The sequence below is a fragment of the Peromyscus leucopus genome, chromosome X (genome assembly GCF_004664715.2).
Source record: "Peromyscus leucopus breed LL Stock chromosome X, UCI_PerLeu_2.1, whole genome shotgun sequence".
NCBI classification, from domain to species: domain Eukaryota; kingdom Metazoa; phylum Chordata; class Mammalia; order Rodentia; family Cricetidae; genus Peromyscus; species Peromyscus leucopus.
In genome coordinates this window covers 17,046,611-17,067,095 of record NC_051083.1, presented here as the reverse complement: position 1 = coordinate 17,067,095, position 20,485 = coordinate 17,046,611, and the positions used below count along the sequence as shown (strand labels likewise).

Here is a 20,485-nt window from a genome sequence, read left to right as displayed (position 1 = left end):
CAGTAAGATGTATATATACTCGAGACAAATGGAGCAATGCATACATCCCTGAAAACACTGACACTTCTACATCTAGGTCTCAGGTCCCACATTTTCCCCTGATTTAAATGTTACTCTCCAAACCTATGAATCTTATCTACTTCCTGCAGCCCAGTTCAAATGCTGCCCCACCCCCAAACATCCCTGGTCCTGTGAAGCAGCTGAGACTCTACCCTGCTCCCAACAATGGCATGCTCTGTACAGGCTCTTCCACAGTCATTATTATTATTATTATTATTAGTAGTAGTAGTAGTAGTAGTAGTAGTAGTAGTAGTATTTTGCTGTTGCCCTATGATCACTTGTGTGTTCCTGACGTTCCTATAACCATGTACACTACTCAAGGACAGAGAAAGGTTTGTTCACTTTCATGTCTCCCAGAATCTCATGGAGAATCTTCTTACATGAGTTAGGGTTTCAGTAAGTGCTGAACAGACACCTACCTACTAGAGAAAGTCTATTTACTGACTTAGCTCTTGTAAGTTATTTATTATGCCACTTCCAAATTTTAGAAGCAGGAGGAGTTCTTATAGAGTTGTTAGGTTAAGATAAAGTGTTAAAAACAAGAAAATCCTCCAACCCCCTCCTTAGCCTGCACTCTTTCCCAATAACAAAAGCAGGGCTTCTTTACTGGACAAGATGTGTTCCAGGAAGAAGAGAGCCTTGGACTTGGAAGTTCAAAGACTTGTGATTTATAGCCTACCCTACCATCTATCTAACCAGGGGCCCTTTCTGTTGACAGACCTCACTGAAACTTGGAAATTTGTTTTTTGTCTTCAAAGATAAACAAGGGGTTCTAAGTGTCAAGTACAATAGTCTTCCTTTCCTTTGGAGACAGAGTCTCGTGTAGACCACGGGGACCTCAACTCGTTACATAGCCAGGGCTGGCCTTGAACAACTGCTTCTCCTGCTTCTACTACCCAAGTGCTGGGATTACGGATAAGTGCCACCACCCCGGTCAGCAGTCCCCTGTAACCATGGCTTTGGTTACTCAAGGGCAATCATAGTCTAAAACAATATAGTAAGGTATTTTAAAAGGAGGGGACACTCTGCCTTCACAAAACATTTATGGCAGTGTATTATAATTGTTCTAATTCATATTGATTATTTTTGCTCTCTGACTGCATCTGACTTATAAATTAAGCTTCCTCATAGGTTTGGGATATATACAGTAACAAACACAGTATATATGAAGGTCACTACTAGCCACAGGTTCAGGCTTCTGGTGGTGATCTGAGAAGGTCTGTCCCAAGGGCTGGAGGCACCACTGTACATCTCTGATACCATTCCAATCTCAGTGATGCCTGTGCACAACGGCACAGTTTCTTTCTTGGCAGAGGAGAAACTGAGTTACTGATAATGGGCAACCAATAGTTTGCATCTGTCAAACAAGGCCCTTTCATTACATCTACCTTCTTCTTGGAGCTTCAAAAAGGCCTAAAGGTGTTTATTTAAATTCGGGTTCTCTCTCTTATCTCTCTATTCAGTTTCTCCCACAATCCAAACTGCCCTTTTTCAAGGGTGCTCACCCATTGTGTGTAACCAGGCACTGGCGCAGTCCCAGCTTGCGGAAGATATCCACTACGATCTCCATTGGCGTAAGGTCTGTCACAGTGAAGGGGCTGAGATCCAGGATGTTCCGAAGCTTCAGGGTAGGCGGAGTGTATGGTGGCATCGGAGGTGAGTGCTCAGTGAAATAAATGATGGAAGTGCTCACAACCCCATCCTGCTTCTTCCGAGCATTTTCTATGTGAAGAGAAGGAAGGAAATGAGAAGTTGAAAGCGGAAGTGCTAGCTCTACATCCTGTCCCTTAACCAGGCACCTCTTCCCTTTGTCTCCCCGACTTCATGCACACTTAGAAAGTGCCTGTATTCCTTTTCTGAAATCCTTACCGATTGAAATAATGAGATCTCTTCGGAGAACAAAGCCCACGAGTCTTTGTGACTCTCGGGAGACTACCACTGGAAAGCCACTGTAAGTGGTTTCACTGATTATGGTCTCTACATCTTCCACAGTCATACTGTCCTGAGTAAGGACAGTCAACACAGGGTCATTTCTCCGGGGCTTCATCACATCCATGGCCAGAGTCTTATGAGCGAATTCTTCTTTGGCTTCAAGAAAGGGGTATCCATTGAGACGAATGTGGGCATCATAAATGCCCTCTCGCCCAAGAGCATCTGCCACCCACTTGCTTGTCATGGCTGCAGCCATCAGAGGCACAATATATTCCAGGCCACCAGTCAGTTCAAACATTATGACAACAAGAGAAACGGTCATCCGAGTTACCCCACCTGCAAAGAAACCAGACATAGGAAACAAAGCACGGGAGTCATTACAATTGCGTGACTGCCCTGGGTCTCACTGGAAAAGCGCTAGAAATAATGCTAGAACAGGGTCTCCCCAACAACTGTGCAGATTCCAGATTGCATTACAGCACGGCTGTATGGCAGACATAGCTTAGAGTACTCAAAATAACAAAGTAGAGACAGCCTTCTAGTTTTTAAAAGCCCATCTTTTTCCTAACTGCAAATACAATACATGCTCATCATAGAAAATTTAGCTGTCTATACGCAGAATAAAATTTTCATTTTTTTCAACTCAAAACTGCATATTTTTATATACAAGCAGAGTAAAATTTTCAAGTTTTTCTGATACAAAAACATGTATTTTCACAAATGTGAGCTCATATTATATTTAGTTCCTTATCATACTTTTCTCCCACTATTTGTTTGGAATATTTGACATTATTACCAATTTCAAATTATATTAACAAAAAATTTTAAAGGGTTGGGATAGCTAGATGGCTACATGTGGCCAGGTCTGATGAACTAAGTTTGACTGCCCAGAACCCGCGTGGTGAAAGGAGAGATGCGAATCTGGCAAGTTGTCCTCTGACCTCCACACACACGCCGTGGCACAGGCTTCCCCTCTCCCACCACAAAACAAATGTAAGAAAAAAGATTTTAATATCCCACTGAAAGATGCTAAACATAACCGAGGGGCCTTGTGGCCAGGCCTGTAATTCTGTTGCTCAGGTGGTGGAGGCAAGAGGATCGCAAGTGTGGGAAGAACTTAGTGAGATTCTGTCTTGAAATAAAAAGGGAAAGGAGCCTGGAAATATAGCTCAGTGGTGTTTATATAGCCCTGGACTAGAGCTCAGAGCTTGCCTAGCAAGTAGCACACCTTGGGTTCAATCCCTAGCATCCCACACTTGCAACACACACAAAAATATATTAAACATAACAGCATCATGTTTAAGGGCTGTATAATGTAATATATGACTGGAGCACAATTTATTTCACAAGTTCCTGAATGTTCGAATTTAGGTGGCTTTTCACTGGCAGGGGCGGAGGTTGGGCTGGTCTTCAGACAAGGTCTCACTATGTACGTTAGGCAGGCCCGGAACATGAGATCCTCCCTGCTTAGCCTCTCAAGGCATGTGCCACCACACCTGCCTGATTTTTGTTCTTATAAATAATACTGTGATACACAGTCTTATGCAGCTCGCTATGTCCAGATGTCTGATGACTTCCCTATGTGAGAAATTAGAATTATCTTTCTTAAAATGTTTGAGAAATAGTAAACTCAACAAGAAATGGATAATCATGAAAAAAAAAAAAACCCACGTTGCAGCCCATTGCATTTCTTATTACTCTTCATTTGTATGTCACTGGCAGGATGACTTCTTTGAAGCCAGTAATGCAAACACTATTACTCACCTAAACAGGCCGCAGCCCCAACCATAGCGTAAAGGCCAGGGGTGATGCAATCAGCTCCCTGACTACACCAGCTGTTGAAGATGCCCCAGTCATGGTGGTAGTAAGCCAGCTGCTCCATCCCTACTCCTAAAAGACGGCCTGCTATCGCGCCGACAGCCATGCTGGGAATAAAGAGACCAGAAGGAATCTGCAAAGAGAAAGCAAGAGGTACTCAGTGAGAGATGCTGGGCTTCTTGGCATATGGAAGGACTAGAGGACTGACCCTCTGCGAAGCAAACAGGCCAACGACAATTTAACTATGCACTATGCTACCAAGTGGCTGCAGAGATTTGTGTAACACTACAGGGACTAGAGGTTCTCTGAGACGTGCAGGCAAGGATGACGTCGAAGAAGCTTACCCTGATTCGGGGGTCCATCAGGCAAGAGCCTGAACTCTCCAGACCAACACAAAACTGGAGGCAGAAATTAGGCCTTTCCCAAAGAAAAAGGAAAATAGATGGAATTTCTTATATATGCAGACATTTCCCCCATTTCTGAATTTTTATCAGTAACACGCTACCCTTCGTTGACTATTGTGTTTTATGCTGGATGGTCTACATGTAAGATTTTTATAGATGCTCAATAATAACCCCAGGGATTAGACATTATTATTCCCAAATGATAGACCCCAAGGTTCAGAGAGGTTAAGTCATTTACCCAAGGTCAAGAGTTAGTGAATATTAGTGTCGGGATTTAAATAAAATGCTCCTAATGACACATATATTGTGTCCTAACCCATCACCCAATTCAAAAAGATAGCATAGGAAGTTTCCATCTACCTTATAACAACACAACAGATGATTAAACATAAATTTTAAATGAGATAGTGGTGATAGCCGCATGTTTAACCAAACAAAGGGAACATTCATCTACCTTCCTGTTTTGTTTCTTGTCTTATATGAACTATCACTATTAAAGGAAGGAAATGGTAGCAAACATAATCAGAAAACCTTATGGTTCAATAGTATTTGATATTGGAATGCAACTGAAGTTGGTGTTCTGTGGCTACAGATTCCCTTTAAATAAAACAATGAAACTACAATGTTGAAATTAACCCAAGAAGCACCCAGAAACTTTTCAGGCTCTCCATCCTATTCCTGGCTCAATGCCTTTCCATGGAGAAGAGAGGGAACAATTTGGTAGTAGGGTATGGAAGAGAAGAAACAAAAGAGAAGAAAAACCTAGGATGGAGGAAACAAATGCTTTGACCAATTTTTTTGGTTTTTGTTTTTGTTTCTAAAATTTGAAGATCGTAACTGATATTAAAGGTAAAGAATGGCACACTGTAAGATCTCCTTTTAAAGTACGACACAATGATTGCACATACTTATTGAGTACAGTGTGATATTTGGATATATGTATACAACATGTAATGATCAAATCAGGATAACTACCATATCTATCATTTAAGCATTTATGTCTTTGTCTTAGGAATATTCAAAGTCCTCTTTTGAAATACACAATAAGTGATTGGTACTGTCACTTTACTTTGTTATAGAGCGCTAGACTTATTCCTTGGATGATTCTACTCTCTTGAGTGTACGAGATCAACCTCTGCAGCTTCTTTATGTAAAAATGTGCTTGGATTATTTTTTACATTTATTGTGATGTGTGAGTGAGTGAGTGAGTGAGTGAGTGAGTGTGTGTGTGTGTGTGTGTGTGTGTGTGTGTGTGTGTGTATGTGTGTGAACTTTCAGGAGTTGGTTCTTGATTTTGACCATGTAGGTTCTAGGAAATGAACTCAAGTCTACAGGCTTGGTGGCAAGCACTGTTATCAACAGAGCCATCTTATTAGTCTGTGTTATCTATTTTTGATAGCTGAAATATTTTTTTTGATAGCTGAAATATTTTAATCTTAACCTCTGAAGCGGATGAATTCTACTTGTTACCAAGTAAGCAAGGATACTAATGGTAAAAATGTCATTTAGCTGTGTGTTGGGTTGGACTCTATGAAGTTGCTAAACACTAAAATGTGTTTAGGATGATAGAACATTGGTAAGCTCATGGAGTTCAGGTTAAAATCATGCTTCACTAATTAAATCTAACACGTACCCTATAAAGCAATGCTTCTCAACCTTCGTAACCGTATGACCCTTTAATACAGTTCCTCATGTTGTGGTGACCCCAACCACACAATTATTTTCACCGATACTTCATAATTGTAATTTTGATACAGTTCTCAATTGTAATGTAAATATCTGATACATAACTCCCATGGGGTTCTGACCCACAGGTTGAGAACCACTGCTATAAAGATTAACAGTGCATTAGTCAGATACTGTACTCTGATAGAAAATGTTCTAGCATAAATATCTCACTATCCTTTTTGTGGGGGAAAATGTTTTTACACAGAAAAAGAAAATGTTTCTACTCAAAACTCATTAGTGAGGTTTGCATTTGACTAAGCATAGGTATCAGCAACTCGAGACAGAGTTATCATTGTCCACCAAATCATGAAAACACTGGGAGGCACAGAGGCTTCTGGGAAAGCTGATACCACATGAACTATCTATCAAAGATTGTAGAATACTTTGGCTTTGCCCTCCAAAGCCCACATCCACACAGAACATTCACACAGAATTCACCAGTAGAACTCCTCACCTTCATGCCAAAGGTGAATATAGTGATGACTATTTTCAGTATGAGTGTCAAAGCCAGCTGCCACATGGCACTGTAGACGCCTTGGCCGGCGGGTCTGTCGGGCAGCTCACCGCCTTTGCTTGTGTTGAAATGGTTCTCATAATCACAGAGCTTGGAGGAGTCCAGAAGGCCACAGTCATTGAAGAGCTCAGAAATGAGCTCACTTGTGCTCATCCGGGTGTATTCATTAGGGAAAGCCAAGATGGCAGTGATGGCTGTCACAATGAGTACCTCGACGACAGGATACTTGCCCAATTGTGTGGTTTTACGCTTCCGACACCAGGCAATGTTTGTGCGGATAAACAGAGCTCCCCAAAGGCCACCGAATATGCCCAGCACAATGAATGGCACAAGCTCAAAAAGATGCCATGGGGTGTGAAACTCCACATAAAATAGAACTAAGCGGCTGTTTCCAAATGGATTGATGGACCGGAGTGTAAAAGCTGCCACTAGGGCAGCAAAGAATGAACGCCATAGTGTTTTCAGGGGGAAATAGTAGCTGACCTACAAGGCAGAAGGGAGAAAGCAAACTTAGTCAGGAGGCAAAAACTGGTTCAGATGAAATGCTGGGGCTGCTGACATTATAGTCAAGGATGAAAACTTTGCAGAAATTTCTGGTTACATGCCAAAGGACCAAGTTGGGCAGAACACTCAGAGACTGCAACATACATAGATACTGGCTAAGATTTCTAATACAAAGGCATATACATGCTTTACAGACAGAAGTCATTACCTCTTCCAGGCTGAATAATACTCCACCGATAGGTGCCCCAAAAGCTACAGATACACCAGCAGCTGCTGCAGCTGATAAGACCTACAATCCAAAATGCAAAATCAGCAATAGAATAATATGGCTCTCTTACATTCAATCACATTTTTAAAGGAATGTTCTTAGCCACTAAAATTTTTTTTAAAATAATAACTTTACACAACTGACCACTTTCATACAAGCTACATTTAACAGATTCTGCAGATTATATTTAAATATGTGTGTGTGTTTATAACAACAATAATCAAAGAAAAATATGCCATCAATTTGAGCAGGAATGAGTAGGTCATATGGGAGAAGTTGGAGGGCGGAAAGGGAGGGGGAGAAGTGATGTAATTATATTATAATTAAAATCTTAAAAGAGGGAAAAACAAATTTTACATGTTTTATATCATAAAAAGTGAGGTATAATTTCTATTTATTTGGAGAGCAAATACTGTATGCTAGATGTTGAATACATATATGGTTCATATGCTTGAACAAAAAAGGCCTTTACTTTGTGATTGAGGCATGTGCTTAATTCTAAATTGGGCCCCGACTGTCAGCCCTCCTGGTGCAGCAACTGAACTTGAGTTTGGAAACCCAGATAATGTACTTTGCAGTGCGGTGTTTCACCTGCATACTTTTTTGTTTCTATTATTTTTTTTGAAATTATAATTACATCATTCCCTCCTTCTATTTCCTTTCTCCAAATCCTCCCATATACTCTTCCTTGCTCTCCTTCAAAATTATGGCCTCTTTTTTCACAATTCTCATAACACGCATGTATGATATACATACATATTCCTAAGCATAACCTGCTCACTCTGTATAATGTTACTTGTGTGTGTGTTCTCAGAGCTGCCTATTCGGTATTGAATAAACAACTGGTGTGCTCTTCCCTAGGAAAGCCTATTTCCCCCACTCTCAGCATTCCTGACTTGCATGTAGTTCTTTGTGTAGGGCTGAGGACTCATGGGCTTTCTCCCTAGCACATGCTAGGAAACATTTTAATGAGACACTACGGAAGGCTCTAATGATAGAAAAATGAAGTTACAGTTTAGAATTGCCTGCACCCTGTAGCCTGTTACAGTCTCAACGGCCTCTAGAAATACAAACAGAGAGACTAGATTTTTAAAGGTCAAGAAGACAGAGAGCAAGGAAAGGGAAGAGGATGGAGCATCACGAGGAAAGAGGGGGAAGCGAGTTTGCAGTGGTGTTTGCAGAGGACTGCCTTGTGTGGGAAGTGCAGGCATGTAAACTGCAGAACACACGCTCGTGGCAAACAGACTGGAATTCATAGGAACACGTCATTTCCTTGCAGACTAGTAGCTGCGTCGAGAGATGATTTAGAGGCATATAGTAAAAACAAAATTGAACAAAGAGAAGAATTTTGAAAAATGAAACATTTCTTGGCAAAATATGTGGGCAGGTTTCTTCAGGACTAGTAGATTATCTGGGGAAATTAAGGGGGGAAAGAGAAAAATCTGTGGTGCTAACCTTGAGGGCTTGGGAAAGTCAGAGCTCAAAAGGCTGTCATTTGAGAAGGACAGGGAAGCCAAAACTCAACCCATAAAAGGGGATTTCACTGGGGATGTTTAGTATGAAATCGGAGGGGGGAAACTCGAGTTTTATATTTGAGAATGGAATCTCCACACCCCTCCCACGCAGCAGCTCTGCTTTACTTCTACCCATCTGCTCACTGTGATAAGGCCACTGGTCACAAACATGCTGTGCTGCTACTGAGAACAAGATAAGTTTTACAAGGCCCTGGGGCTAAGCCCCAGCAGACAGAAGAAAGACTAGGCTATCTAAGTTATAGAAAACAGACTGACATCCAGATGGTCAGAAGAGTCCAAGCAGACAAATGTCTGGCAAGTTCAGACAAACATTTCAACTGTTATAAGGAATCTAGTTTCAAACTCAACTCCATCCATACAAAGGCAGAAACAATCAACACTTATTCTTGCCCTTGAGATTATTCCTGTATTTCACACAGCTTCTGTGTCCTTCCTCCACATGACAAGCTACTCGCATGGCCCTCTGTCCCTCCTGCTTACTTTCCTCTCCTTTCTGACTGTCCCAGGAACTTTTCCCACTTAATGGTCATTAATTTCCCCATTTAGTAGAAACTTTACTCCACACTTAAAACCTCAGCATTTTCAGTTTCCAGAGTCTCTGCCTAATCTTTTTGCTGTTGTTGTTCTTTTCAGGAGACACCACTAGATGCCAGTTCTATAAGAGGTCCTTTTTAATGAAATGATCTGGGCCTTGACCTATTCCATCTGTGACTTTTAGGCCATTCAAGGAAAAGAAAACAAAAACCACTGCTTCCTTAGGTCCTTAATTATAGCAATATAAAAGTAACCAATGACTTAGGACAATTTTTAAAATTTTCCTCCTCCTCAGTGGATGGGGGCGGGGTAGAAGGGAGGTGGGAGAGAGAACAGGAAGAGAAGAGGAAGGGGAAACTGTAGTGAGTATGTAAAATAAATGAAAAAAATTAGTTAAAAATTTTTTAAAGAAAAAAATTCTTCCTCCTTAAAATAGTAAACATTAACAACTGGATAAATTTGAGCATGCTCACAGTGTGGTAGTTTGAAAGAAAATGGCCCCCAAAGGGAGTGGCACTATTAGGAGGTGTGGCCTTGTTGGAGTAGGTGTGGCCTTGTTGGAGGAAGTGGGTCACTGTGGGAGCAGGCTTTGAGGGCTCTTTGCTCAAGGTTCACTCAGTTTGACACTCATTTTACTTCCTGTTGCCTGCAAGATGTAGAACTCTCAGCTCCTTCTCCAGCACCGCATCTGCCTGCACATTGCCATGCTTCCTGCTATGAGGCTAATGGACCGCACCTCTGAAACTGTAAGCCAGCCCCAATTAAATGTTTTTCCTTTATAAGAGTTGCTGTGGTCATGGTGTCTCTTCACAGCAATAGAAACCCTAACTAAAACATACAGTGATGCTACACTGGAAATCATTTAGATGGGTTGAAGCAAGAAGTAGGCAGAGAGAGGTCTAACACAGGGAGGAACTAATTCAAATGTGGCATTTAATAGCAACAAAAGATGGAGAATCTGCCATTTGAAATACACTGTTTATATTTACTCTTCCACAGCAAGTCCCTCAAAGTCTAGTATTTTCTATAACTTCTTTTTAAGAAGTAACACATAAACTATAATAAGAATTCAAGTCCTTACTTCTCCTTTCCTACTGCCTTATTCTACCACCCAACATAAGTGCATGCTTTTTACAGTTTAGAATAAAATTATTTTCAGCTATTTGGGGATTCTGTGTGTTCATTCTCATGTATGCAGACATGCAAGAGTGAGTAGAGATGCATGTATGTGCAAGGGAGGCCAGAGGTCAACCTCAAGTGTTGTTCCTCAGGCACTGTCCTGCTGTGGGATGGTTTGTATGTCAAATTGCTCTGATTGGTCAATAAATAAAACACTGATTGGCCAGTGGCCAGGCAGGAAGTAGGTGGGACAAGGAGAGAGGAGAATTCTGGGAAGCAGAAGGCTGAGGCGGGGAGACACTGCCAGCCGCAGCCATGACCAGCAGCATGTGAAGACGCCGGTAAGCCACCAGCCATGTGGCAAGGTATAGATTTATGGAAATGGATTAATTTAAGATATAAGTACAGTTAGCAAGAAGCCTGCCACGGCCATACAGTTTGTAAGCAATATAAGTCTCTGTGTTTACTTGGTTGGGTCTGAGTGGCTGTGGGACTGGCAGGTGACAAAGATTTGTCCTGACTGTGGGCAAGGCAGGAAAACTCTAGCTACAAATGGCGCCCAACGTGTTGGCAAGAGTTTCTACCTAAAACCTGAGGAAAGATTCTAAAACGGAGCTAAAAACAGCTTCCTAATTGTCTCTCTCAAATGAGTGGCAGCCTGCCGGTTTGAGCTACTGGCGGGTTCCTAGCATGCAAGCTCGATCTGCAGTATGGCGGGAATGAGGCCTCTGCAAGTGGCACATTAAGCTGCATGGTGGATTTAGCCTTTGCTAGTACAAAACAAAAAGAGGTTTCTGGGCTACACACTGCTTGGATAAAAGCATAGACCCAGGATGGCTCCCAGAGCTGGCGGAAAAGGTACCACCACCATGTTGGGAAGCTGAAGTGGGCTGAGTCAGCAGCCACAGCGCCGTTTCAGGCTTAAAAGGCTGCAGTTTAAAGCAACAGGCTCAAGGTAATATAAAACATAAGCCACATAAAGATGGCTACCACACAGAGAATCTGGATTATGTTCTCTTTGATATTTGTAACTGAAGAAAAACATTTGATTGCAAAAGCTGTTGAGTTATGCCAAAATGTATATTTTAAAGGTACCTTGACTTCAAAATTTGGCTATAAGGATATGTTGCTTTGGAAAAGAGGCTCTGCTTTTGTTTCTACAGAAAGCCAGAGGCTATGGATTTGTTCCAGATTAAGATACATCAGGTTTGACCAGCCAAGACCACCTGAAAGGTCTCCGATGACACCATGGCCCAGATGATCCAACATCCAGAATCATTTCAAGGCAACTGGCTCAGACGATACAGTCTCACGGACTACTCCATGATCCTAAAATTTTCTTTGTGTCCCCATAAGATACAGCGCCCCCCTCCAGCAGGAAGTAGTAAGAGAAGCTACGCCCAAATTCCCAAATATACCAAGCTGGCTTTGGAGATGTGTAAAAGTTAAAACCTTCCTTTTTAAAAAAAGAAAAGGGGAAGTGCTGTGGGATGGTTTGTATGTCAAATTGCTCTGATTGGTCAATAAATAAAACACTGATTGGCCAGTGGCCAGGCAGGAAGTAGGTGGGACAAGGAGAAAGGAGAATTCTGGGAAGTGGAAGGCTGAGGGAGAGACACTGCAGCCACCGCCAGGACAAGCAACATGTGAAGACGCCGGTAAGCCACCAGCCACGTGGCAAGGTATAGATTTATAGAAATGGGTTAATTTAAGATATAAGAACAGTTAGCAAGAAGCCTGCCATGGCCATACAGTTTATAAGTGATATAAGCATCTGAGTGATTATTTTATAAGTGGATTGTGGGACTGCGGGGCTTGGGGAACCTGGAGAGAAGCCCTCCAGCAACAAACAGCACTTTGGTTTTTGAGACAGTATCTCTCTCATTGGCCTGGTACCAGCCAAGCAGACAAAGTTGGCTGGCCAATGAAACCCAAAGATCTGCCTGTCCCTCCCCAGCACTGAGATTATAAGTATGTACCACTTTTTAAAAAATGGGTTCTTGGGGACCAAAGGTTTGCAGGGTAAGCCCTATATATTTTCTTCATAAGTGCATAGACATACATTTTTTAAAAAACGTACTCAAGTTATCCCACAAACAGCAGTCACAAACCAGCTGCAGTGTTCTGTTGGCATGGTACATGTCAGTGTATTTAGGGTCATCTCATTCTTTTAAATGGTTGTACGGTTTTCTATTATACAGCAGAATACGTTTTTTTTTTTTTAAATTGAGCCCCTATTTGATGGACATTTTGCTAATTTTACTCTTTACAATAACTTTTTACAATTTAACTTTTACAATATTCATGTCTGTGTTGGCTATCCCTAGAGACCTGTGCATATACCCATGCTAGGATGGCTGTAAGACAGACTCCTAGAACTGAACTTGCTGAACCAAAAGCTACTTGAATTCACAGTAGTTCTGCTCACGAGTGAAAACAAACCAGTAAGGCCACGTGCCATTACCTCTCTGCGCTTGGCTTCATTCTTCCTGTATTTGTTGAAGCAATGGCACAGGATGTTCCCACAGCAGCAGGCCACGTGCACTAGAGGGCCCTCTTTGCCCAGGCTCAAGCCAGATGACACTGCCAGCACCAGAGTGATAGTTTTGATGACCAGGGTCCACTTACCCAAATAACCCCTAATAATGAAACCACTCAGGATAGTTTTTATCTGCAGGCCAAACACAGAGAGAATGAATACAGATTAAGTAAATAAACAAAGCCAAACAGCTAAAATCTACACCCCCTTACAAGAACTATATAACTCCTCAACAAGACACACACACACACACACACACACACACACACACACACACACACACACTTGTCTCAAGAGAGATCTCAATATAGGAGATACCTAGGAAAGGCAGACGTATTCTGCCAACTTCCATGGCCTTTGGAGGAGTAAGGGCTCTGTGACAGCTAAAAAGAGTCTATTATAAGGATGAGTGTGTGTGTGCATGGAGAAGCAGGAACAGCTGAGGAGGAACAGGTATTTCTTCTGGCAATAAAATGTTCTGAGAATAAGGTCAATGTTCAAGAAAGAGCCTGAAAGAATAGGTACAGCCTGGAGTACCTCCCAAAGAACATGGTGACTATTACTTGTAGTTGCTAGAGGAAAACCATCTAAGCCCCAAATAGGTAGGAACGGGCCATCATCTCTCCACTTCTAGCCCAAATCCTGTGACCCACACTGAAAGGAGACTTAAAGGAAAATCTAGATGGAGTTTAGAGATCCTCTGCCTCTGACCCTGATTGATAGTCACCAAGCTGTAGTATATGCAGGAATACAGAGAAAATTTGGGCAAAAATTGGTTCACACAGTACTTACCTCAGGGATTCCAGAGCCACAGGCATAAGGTGCAAACGCTTTGACAAGAGACACGGCAAGGAAAGCAAACAGGAGAGCCCAGAGGACGTACATGAAATAATTGACTATGTAGGCAAAGGCTCCCTGGAACAGAACAAAAGGACAGGCGCTGTTTGAGTGTAGACAGCTGGGTGGGGAATGGCGCTCTTTTCTGTGACATTGTGCTAGGAGAGTAGATTGGGAAGAAAAAGGACAACAGTAAATTGCTTAATTATCTCTTTGCAGACCATTCATGAGAGAAACTACTGAAACACCATTAGGCACCCTTGGTACTGAAAATCACATGCCTTGCTGCAATCAGAGGAAACTCTCAAAGGATTCTAAGAGTCGATATGCTGGAAAGGAAAACTGAAAACCTTCAAACATGACTCACTTTTGTCTTTGAGAGACTATCTCACTATGTAGCTATGGTTGGCCTAGAACTTGCTATGTAAACCAGGCTGGCCTCAAGCTCGCAGAGATCCAGCTGCCAGAGGCATAGACCAGGAGGCCAAATTCTTGGCAAGAGAAGGCTCATTTAGCTTTTGAGGCAGGCTCTTGATATACAGCCCTGTCTGGACTCTAACTTGCAGCAATCCTCATGCCTCTGCCTCCCAAGTACTGGCATTGCATGCTGAAACCATACCTGGTTCCAATTTACCTTTTATTAGTGTTTTTGTCAGTTTTGCAGTCAAATACATATGATTCTATGTCAAGTTTTTAACAAGAGTGACAATGGCCTTCCCAGTTTCTGGGCTGGGTGAACCTTGACTACATATGTGAAGTAATGACAAGCTTCAACATTCATATCCCTTACCTAACTTGGTGTTAAATTCTCACAGATTATGGTAACTAAAATTCCTAAGCATTGTTTCATTTCTTTATAATTGCTTACTGTGTATGTTTAGGGCAAGTAGCATGATATTTGGGGGGGGGGGCGTTCATTTTGTTTCAGTTTTTTATTCTGGAGATTTAATCCTAGGTCTCATGCATGCTAAAACACATGCTCTACCACTGAGCTATACTCACTCCAAGCCTTGATGTTTTTTATTTATTTGAGTTGTTACTGTTGCTTTGAGACATCTTTATGTAGCCCATGTAGTCTTGAACACATTAGGTAGCAGAGGGCACCTAATGGACTGTTAATTCTTCAGCCTCCACTCCCCAAGTGCTAGAATTCTAGGTATGAGCTACCATGTCCAGCTCTCGTCTTCATGTTTTATTTTATTTTTAAAAAGTGTGTGTGTGTGTGTGTGTGTGTGTGTGTGTGTGTCACAGACCATATTAGTGCAAGTGCCATTGAGGCCAGAAGGTGGCATTAGCTTCCCTGGAGCTAGAGTTACAGACAGTTGTGAGCTACTGGCTGTGGGTGATGAGAATCAAACTTTAGTCCTCTAGAAGAACAACAAGCACTCTTAACAACTGAGCCATCTCTTGAGCCCCAGGCCTTGATGTTTTATTATAGAGAGATTTATAAAACATTCATCCTCCATAATTATGATTCTTTGTATGAATGGTATATTTTCAGTGTTCAGTATTCTTAACTACAGTTCTCATGTGGTACATCAGATCTCTAAATTTATTCATCCTACCTAATTGCCAATTTATACCTTTGGCTGCCTTCTCATCATTTCCTACTCCTCCCTGCCCTAGTAACCATCACTATAGACTGTTAGGCCTTTAACAAATATTCTACATATAATGATTACATCTTAGAGAAAATTGCTACAACAGACACAGAAAAACATATGTGAGTAGAAACTATCTGACCCTGATAATTCCAGATTCTCCAAAGAATAAAAAGGGAATAATTATCTTCATACAGACAGAATATACTTTTGATATGTATGTATCATATGTATGTATGTATGTATGATAATGAACTGTGACATCTAGAAAATTTAGTTCTGAGCACTAAAAATGATTAACTGCTGTGGGATATTAGTTTAAGATATGTTACATTTGTTTATGCTGTGCAATACTTGTTTAATAATGCAAAGGTGTGTTACATTCTTTTATGTTGCATTTGTTTAACTCAGTGAAGCTGTGTTACAACTTTGCCTCTCTAAACCACCTGATTGGTTTAATAAAGAGCTAAACAGCCAATAGCTAGGCAGGAGAAAGGATAGGTGGGGCTGTCAGGCAGAGAGAATAAAGAGAAGGGAAAATCTAGGCAAGAGACAAGAAAAGCAAGGAGTGAGAAAAGGAGGAGAGGAGGATGCCAGGGGCCAGCCACCCAGCCACCCAGCCAGCCACGGAGTAAGAAGGAAAGAAAGATATATAGAATAAAGGAAGATTAAAAAGCCCAGAGGCAAAATCTAAAAATTTAAGTTAGAAAAGCTGGCCAGAAACAAGCCAAGCTAAGGCCAGGCTTTCATAAGTAAGAATAAGTCTCCATGTATTTATTTGGGAGCTGGGTAGAAGGACCTCAAAAGAGTTAAAAAACAAAACAAAACTACATTTTGGCACCCAACATGGGGCTCAAACCCATGACCCTGAGATTAAGCATCTCATGTTCTACCAACTGAACAAGCCGGGCCTAGACTTTTCCTCTTATTTATTCTCTCTGTCAGCCTGCCTGTCCCTCTCTCCTGCCTAGCTATTGGCAGTTCAACTCTTTATTAGAACAATCAAATGTTTTAAACAGGCAAAGTAACACAGCATTACAGAGTTAAACAAACGCAACATAAAAGTATGAAACATATCTTTCCATCATTAAACAAATATTCCACAGCATAAATGAATGTAACACACCTTAAACTAATATCGCACAACAATTCACATTAAAGGGCTGGAAAATAGTGATGCTTTACCAGAAAGGAATACTAAACACCAGGGGTTATACATCAGATGACATAGATACAAAGCTCAATGGACTTTGCAAAACATAAAACACCATGAGAATTTAAAGGCCTAGACAAGAAGAATCAGGAGTCTATAGTTTTTAGCTGTAAATTTGATACAATTTTTCCATGATCGTAAGTCCTCAGAGAACAATTATTTCTTTGTCCTTTAAGAGTAGTTTGTGAGCAAGTGGACTCCAGAGGTAGGAAACAAAGAGAAAGGCAGTGAAAGGGAAAGCAACAGAAACTGGCCAGAGGCAGAGATCAAGAGGCCAAACTGTTGGCAAGAGAAGGCTTCTGAAAGCTTCACAGACTATTGCCCCAGGCAATGATTTCATTCATAAAAAGAGCCAGACTAATCTGTTGTGTGAGCAAATCTCAAGCTCTGCTTTACAAGGAACTGCTGGAACAGACCCATAATAAAGGGCTAGTTGTACAGGGGCAGCATGAGGGAGCCATCTTATATCATCATAAAACTACAGAACTCTCTCCCTCCTGCCTTGGGCTATCATTTTATATACAGCTAGAGAAATGCAATGGGCTGGTGATGTTGGTCATGGGTAGAGGAGTTCATCTAGTATATTCAAGGCCCTAGACTCAACCTTCAGCACCACAAAAGCAAAAACACACCAACCAAAACAGGGAAATAAGTTCTATGGACTTCAGATATATCAATTTCCTGTACTATTGTTATGCAAAGTGTTAACCATAGGGGGAGGTGGGATGAAGAATATAACATTTTGATTATGTAACTGCCTTAAAAATATGTGGCTGGCAGAATGGCTCGGTGGATAAAGGTACCTACTATCAAGCCTGAAGACCTGAGTTCAAATTCCAGAACAGGTGATACAAGGAAAGAACCAGCTCCCACAAACTGTCCTCTGACCTCCACACAAGTGCCATGGCAAACATATTCCCACATACATACACTTATACACAGTTAAGTATATACATTTATTTTTAAGTGCTTCCTAGAACTGGAGAGATGGCTCAGTGGTTAGTACTTGGTGCTCATGCAGAGGGCCTGGGTTCAACTTCCAGTCCTCTCACTCATCTGTAACTCCAAGATCAGGGGATCCAATGTCTTCTTCTGGCCTCTGTGGATACCAAGCACACACCTGCTGCACATACACACATGTAGACAAAACACTCATACACAAAATATAAAAAGAATTAAAATGGTTAAAAAACTAAAGTCAAGTCCTTCTTCTAAAGCAAGGAAAACATACACATTCATATTCATTCTCTCTCTCTCTCTCTCTCTCTCTCTCTCTCTCTCTCTCTCTCTCTCTCATCTCTAGGGAATGGACGTAAAACAGAAACATTGTTTCCTTCTTAAAACAAAACAAATACAGAGAAGGGTATGACAGCTCAAACTTCTAAGGCCAGGATTTTGGAGGCTAAGATAGAATTCCTGGGAGTTCTAAACTAGACTAGGCAAGAAAGTGGGAATTTGTTTCAAGCAAATTAAAATCTAAGGAGCTCCCCCAGAAACTGAGGAAGAAAATCACAAATTTGAGACCAGCAAGGCAACTTAATTTATCAAACTCCTATCTCAAAATAATTTTAACTTAATTAACTGTTTGTTTATGTATTTGTTTTCTTGAGACAAGTCTTACTATGTATGTACCCCTAACTGGCCTGGAACTCAATATGTAAGACTAAGCTAGCCTTGAATTTGCAGTGACCCTAACTTAGTTAGTGCCACGAACTTCCAAATACTAGGATTATAGACATGAGCCGCCATACCCAGCTCAAAAACACTGCAACGGGTTTTCAGGGTCAGCAAGCTGGCTCAGTCAGTCAAGACATCTACCAACAAGACTGACAGCATAGGTTCAATCCCTGGGATCTACATGACTCCTAAAACCTGTCCTCTGATCTCCACATATGTGCTGGGGCATGCACACAGGCATATGTGTGAGCGCAAACACACACACACAGACATAAACACACACACACACACACACACACACACACACACACACACACACACTGATTAAATGTAATCTTCAATTTTTAAATTTTCGTTTGAGACAAGGTCTCATATAGCCCAGGCTGCTCAAAAATGTAGCCAAGAATGACTTTGCACTCCTGATCCTTCCGCCTGCACTTTCCAAGTACTGGGCTTACCAGTGTGTGCCACCAAGCCTGGCCTTTACAATAAAAATATGTAAAATACAGGAGATGTACCTCAGTTGTAGAGTACTTGTCTAGCATATTCAAGGCCCAGAGTTTAATCCTGAGTTACACAAGGAAAAGAAGAAAAATTTACACTCCATTTTAAAATCATTGTTTATGGAGCTATAAAGACGGTTCAGTGGTTACAAGCACTTGTTGCTCTTTTAGAGGGCCAAGGTTTTATTCCCAGGACCTACATGGTACCTTACAACCATCTGTAACTCCAGTTCCAAGGACTCCAAAGCACTCTGATGACCTCTGTGAGCGCCTGGCACACACGTGGTACACATACACACATGCAGGCAAAACACTCATACACCTAAAATAAATAAATCCAAAAAATTTTAAGTTCATTGTTTATATTTAAAAATAGTCCAAATATTCAGGAAAAATAAGTGTTCTAGGAAGGTCTGTAACATTCATTCTATAATTTAACTACACTGCACTTTGAGAAACATACATGTCTTAGCTAGGGTTACTACTCTGGTGATGAAACACCATGACCAAAGAGCAAGTAGGGGAGGGAAGGGTTCATTTGCCTTACACTTTCACAGAATTGTTCATCACTGAAGGAAGTCACACAGGAACTCAAACAGGGCAGGAACCTGGAGGCAGGAGCTGATGCAGAGGCCATGGAGGGGAGCTGCTTACTGGCTTGCTTCTCACCGCTTGCTCAGTCTGCTTTCTTATAGAACCCAGGACCACCAGCCCAGGGATGGCACCACCCACAATGGGCGGGGCCCTCCCCATCCATCAGTAATTAAGAAAATGCCCGATAGCTGGATCATTTTTTTTTTAATTTTCTATAGCTGTATCGTAACGGGGGCATTTTCTCAACTGAAGCTCCCTCCTCTCTGCTGACTCTAGCTTGTGTCAACTTGACATAAAACTAGCAATACACATAAAACCCTGTTCCCCAAGCCAATGTATATAGTTATATATGGATGTAAAATCTCTTATTTCTGACTTTATTTTCCTATCCTTTTTCAATTGACTTGTATGTGTCTGTGAGTGTGTGTGTGCTACCTCAAATTTTTTGTGAACAAAGTAGATAATAAAATTTTAAAATGTTTTAATTCATCTTTCATGGTTATACATGCTTATAAGGTAGTATGTTACTTTGATACATGTATATATAATGTATAGTGATCAAATCAGGATATTTAACAGTTTTACTTACTTAAATATTTCATATATCTTTGTTTGAAGTCTTCTAATTTCCTCTACTGCTTTATAAAACATGTAAGAGATGCGCTTCACTCACATTTATGGGGCCCGATACTCAGCACCCCAATCAGTTGTTGTAAAGTACAGTTACAGTAAGGTTCCTGTTTGAACTGCAGAATTTCTTCCTCCTTTCTATTTGCTATTTATTACACAACTTCTCTCTGTCCCCTTCCCTTCTCAGCTTCTAGTGACCTTTACTCTACGCTTTACCTCTGTGCAATCAGATGAAAGATAAACTTTAAGGGTGCAATTATATATTCTGGTCTTATTTCTACTTCACCAACAGAATCGACGCATAGGGAGGGAGTTCAAGGAGTACCCATTTCTACTGGTGAGCCAAGTAGCTAAAACACTTCTGTTTTGTGTGTGCTTTTTCAGTGGGAGAGATCTAATATATAACAAAGTACTGAAAGATAGGAAAAGAGTTGAAACACAAAATTATTATGTGTTGAAAAATACTTGCTAAGAC

General features: G+C 41.2%; 1 protein-coding gene across 3 annotated transcripts in view; it reads right to left on the bottom strand.

Annotated features, from left to right (window-relative positions):
• The window catches only part of Clcn5 (chloride voltage-gated channel 5), a 172,492-nt gene that overhangs the window by 6,199 nt on the left and 145,808 nt on the right, over positions 1–20,485 (bottom strand). For all 3 annotated transcript variants that reach the window (XM_028881332.2, XM_028881333.2, XM_028881334.2), the window contains 7 exons: positions 13,748–13,870; positions 12,881–13,087; positions 7,169–7,249; positions 6,397–6,939; positions 3,757–3,943; positions 1,930–2,328; positions 1,566–1,782 (listed from right to left, as the gene is read on the bottom strand). In XM_028881332.2, the coding sequence (XP_028737165.1) occupies positions 1,566–1,782; positions 1,930–2,328; positions 3,757–3,943; positions 6,397–6,939; positions 7,169–7,249; positions 12,881–13,087; positions 13,748–13,870 (1,757 nt within the window). The remainder of the gene's footprint in view (positions 1–1,565; positions 1,783–1,929; positions 2,329–3,756; positions 3,944–6,396; positions 6,940–7,168; positions 7,250–12,880; positions 13,088–13,747; positions 13,871–20,485) is intronic.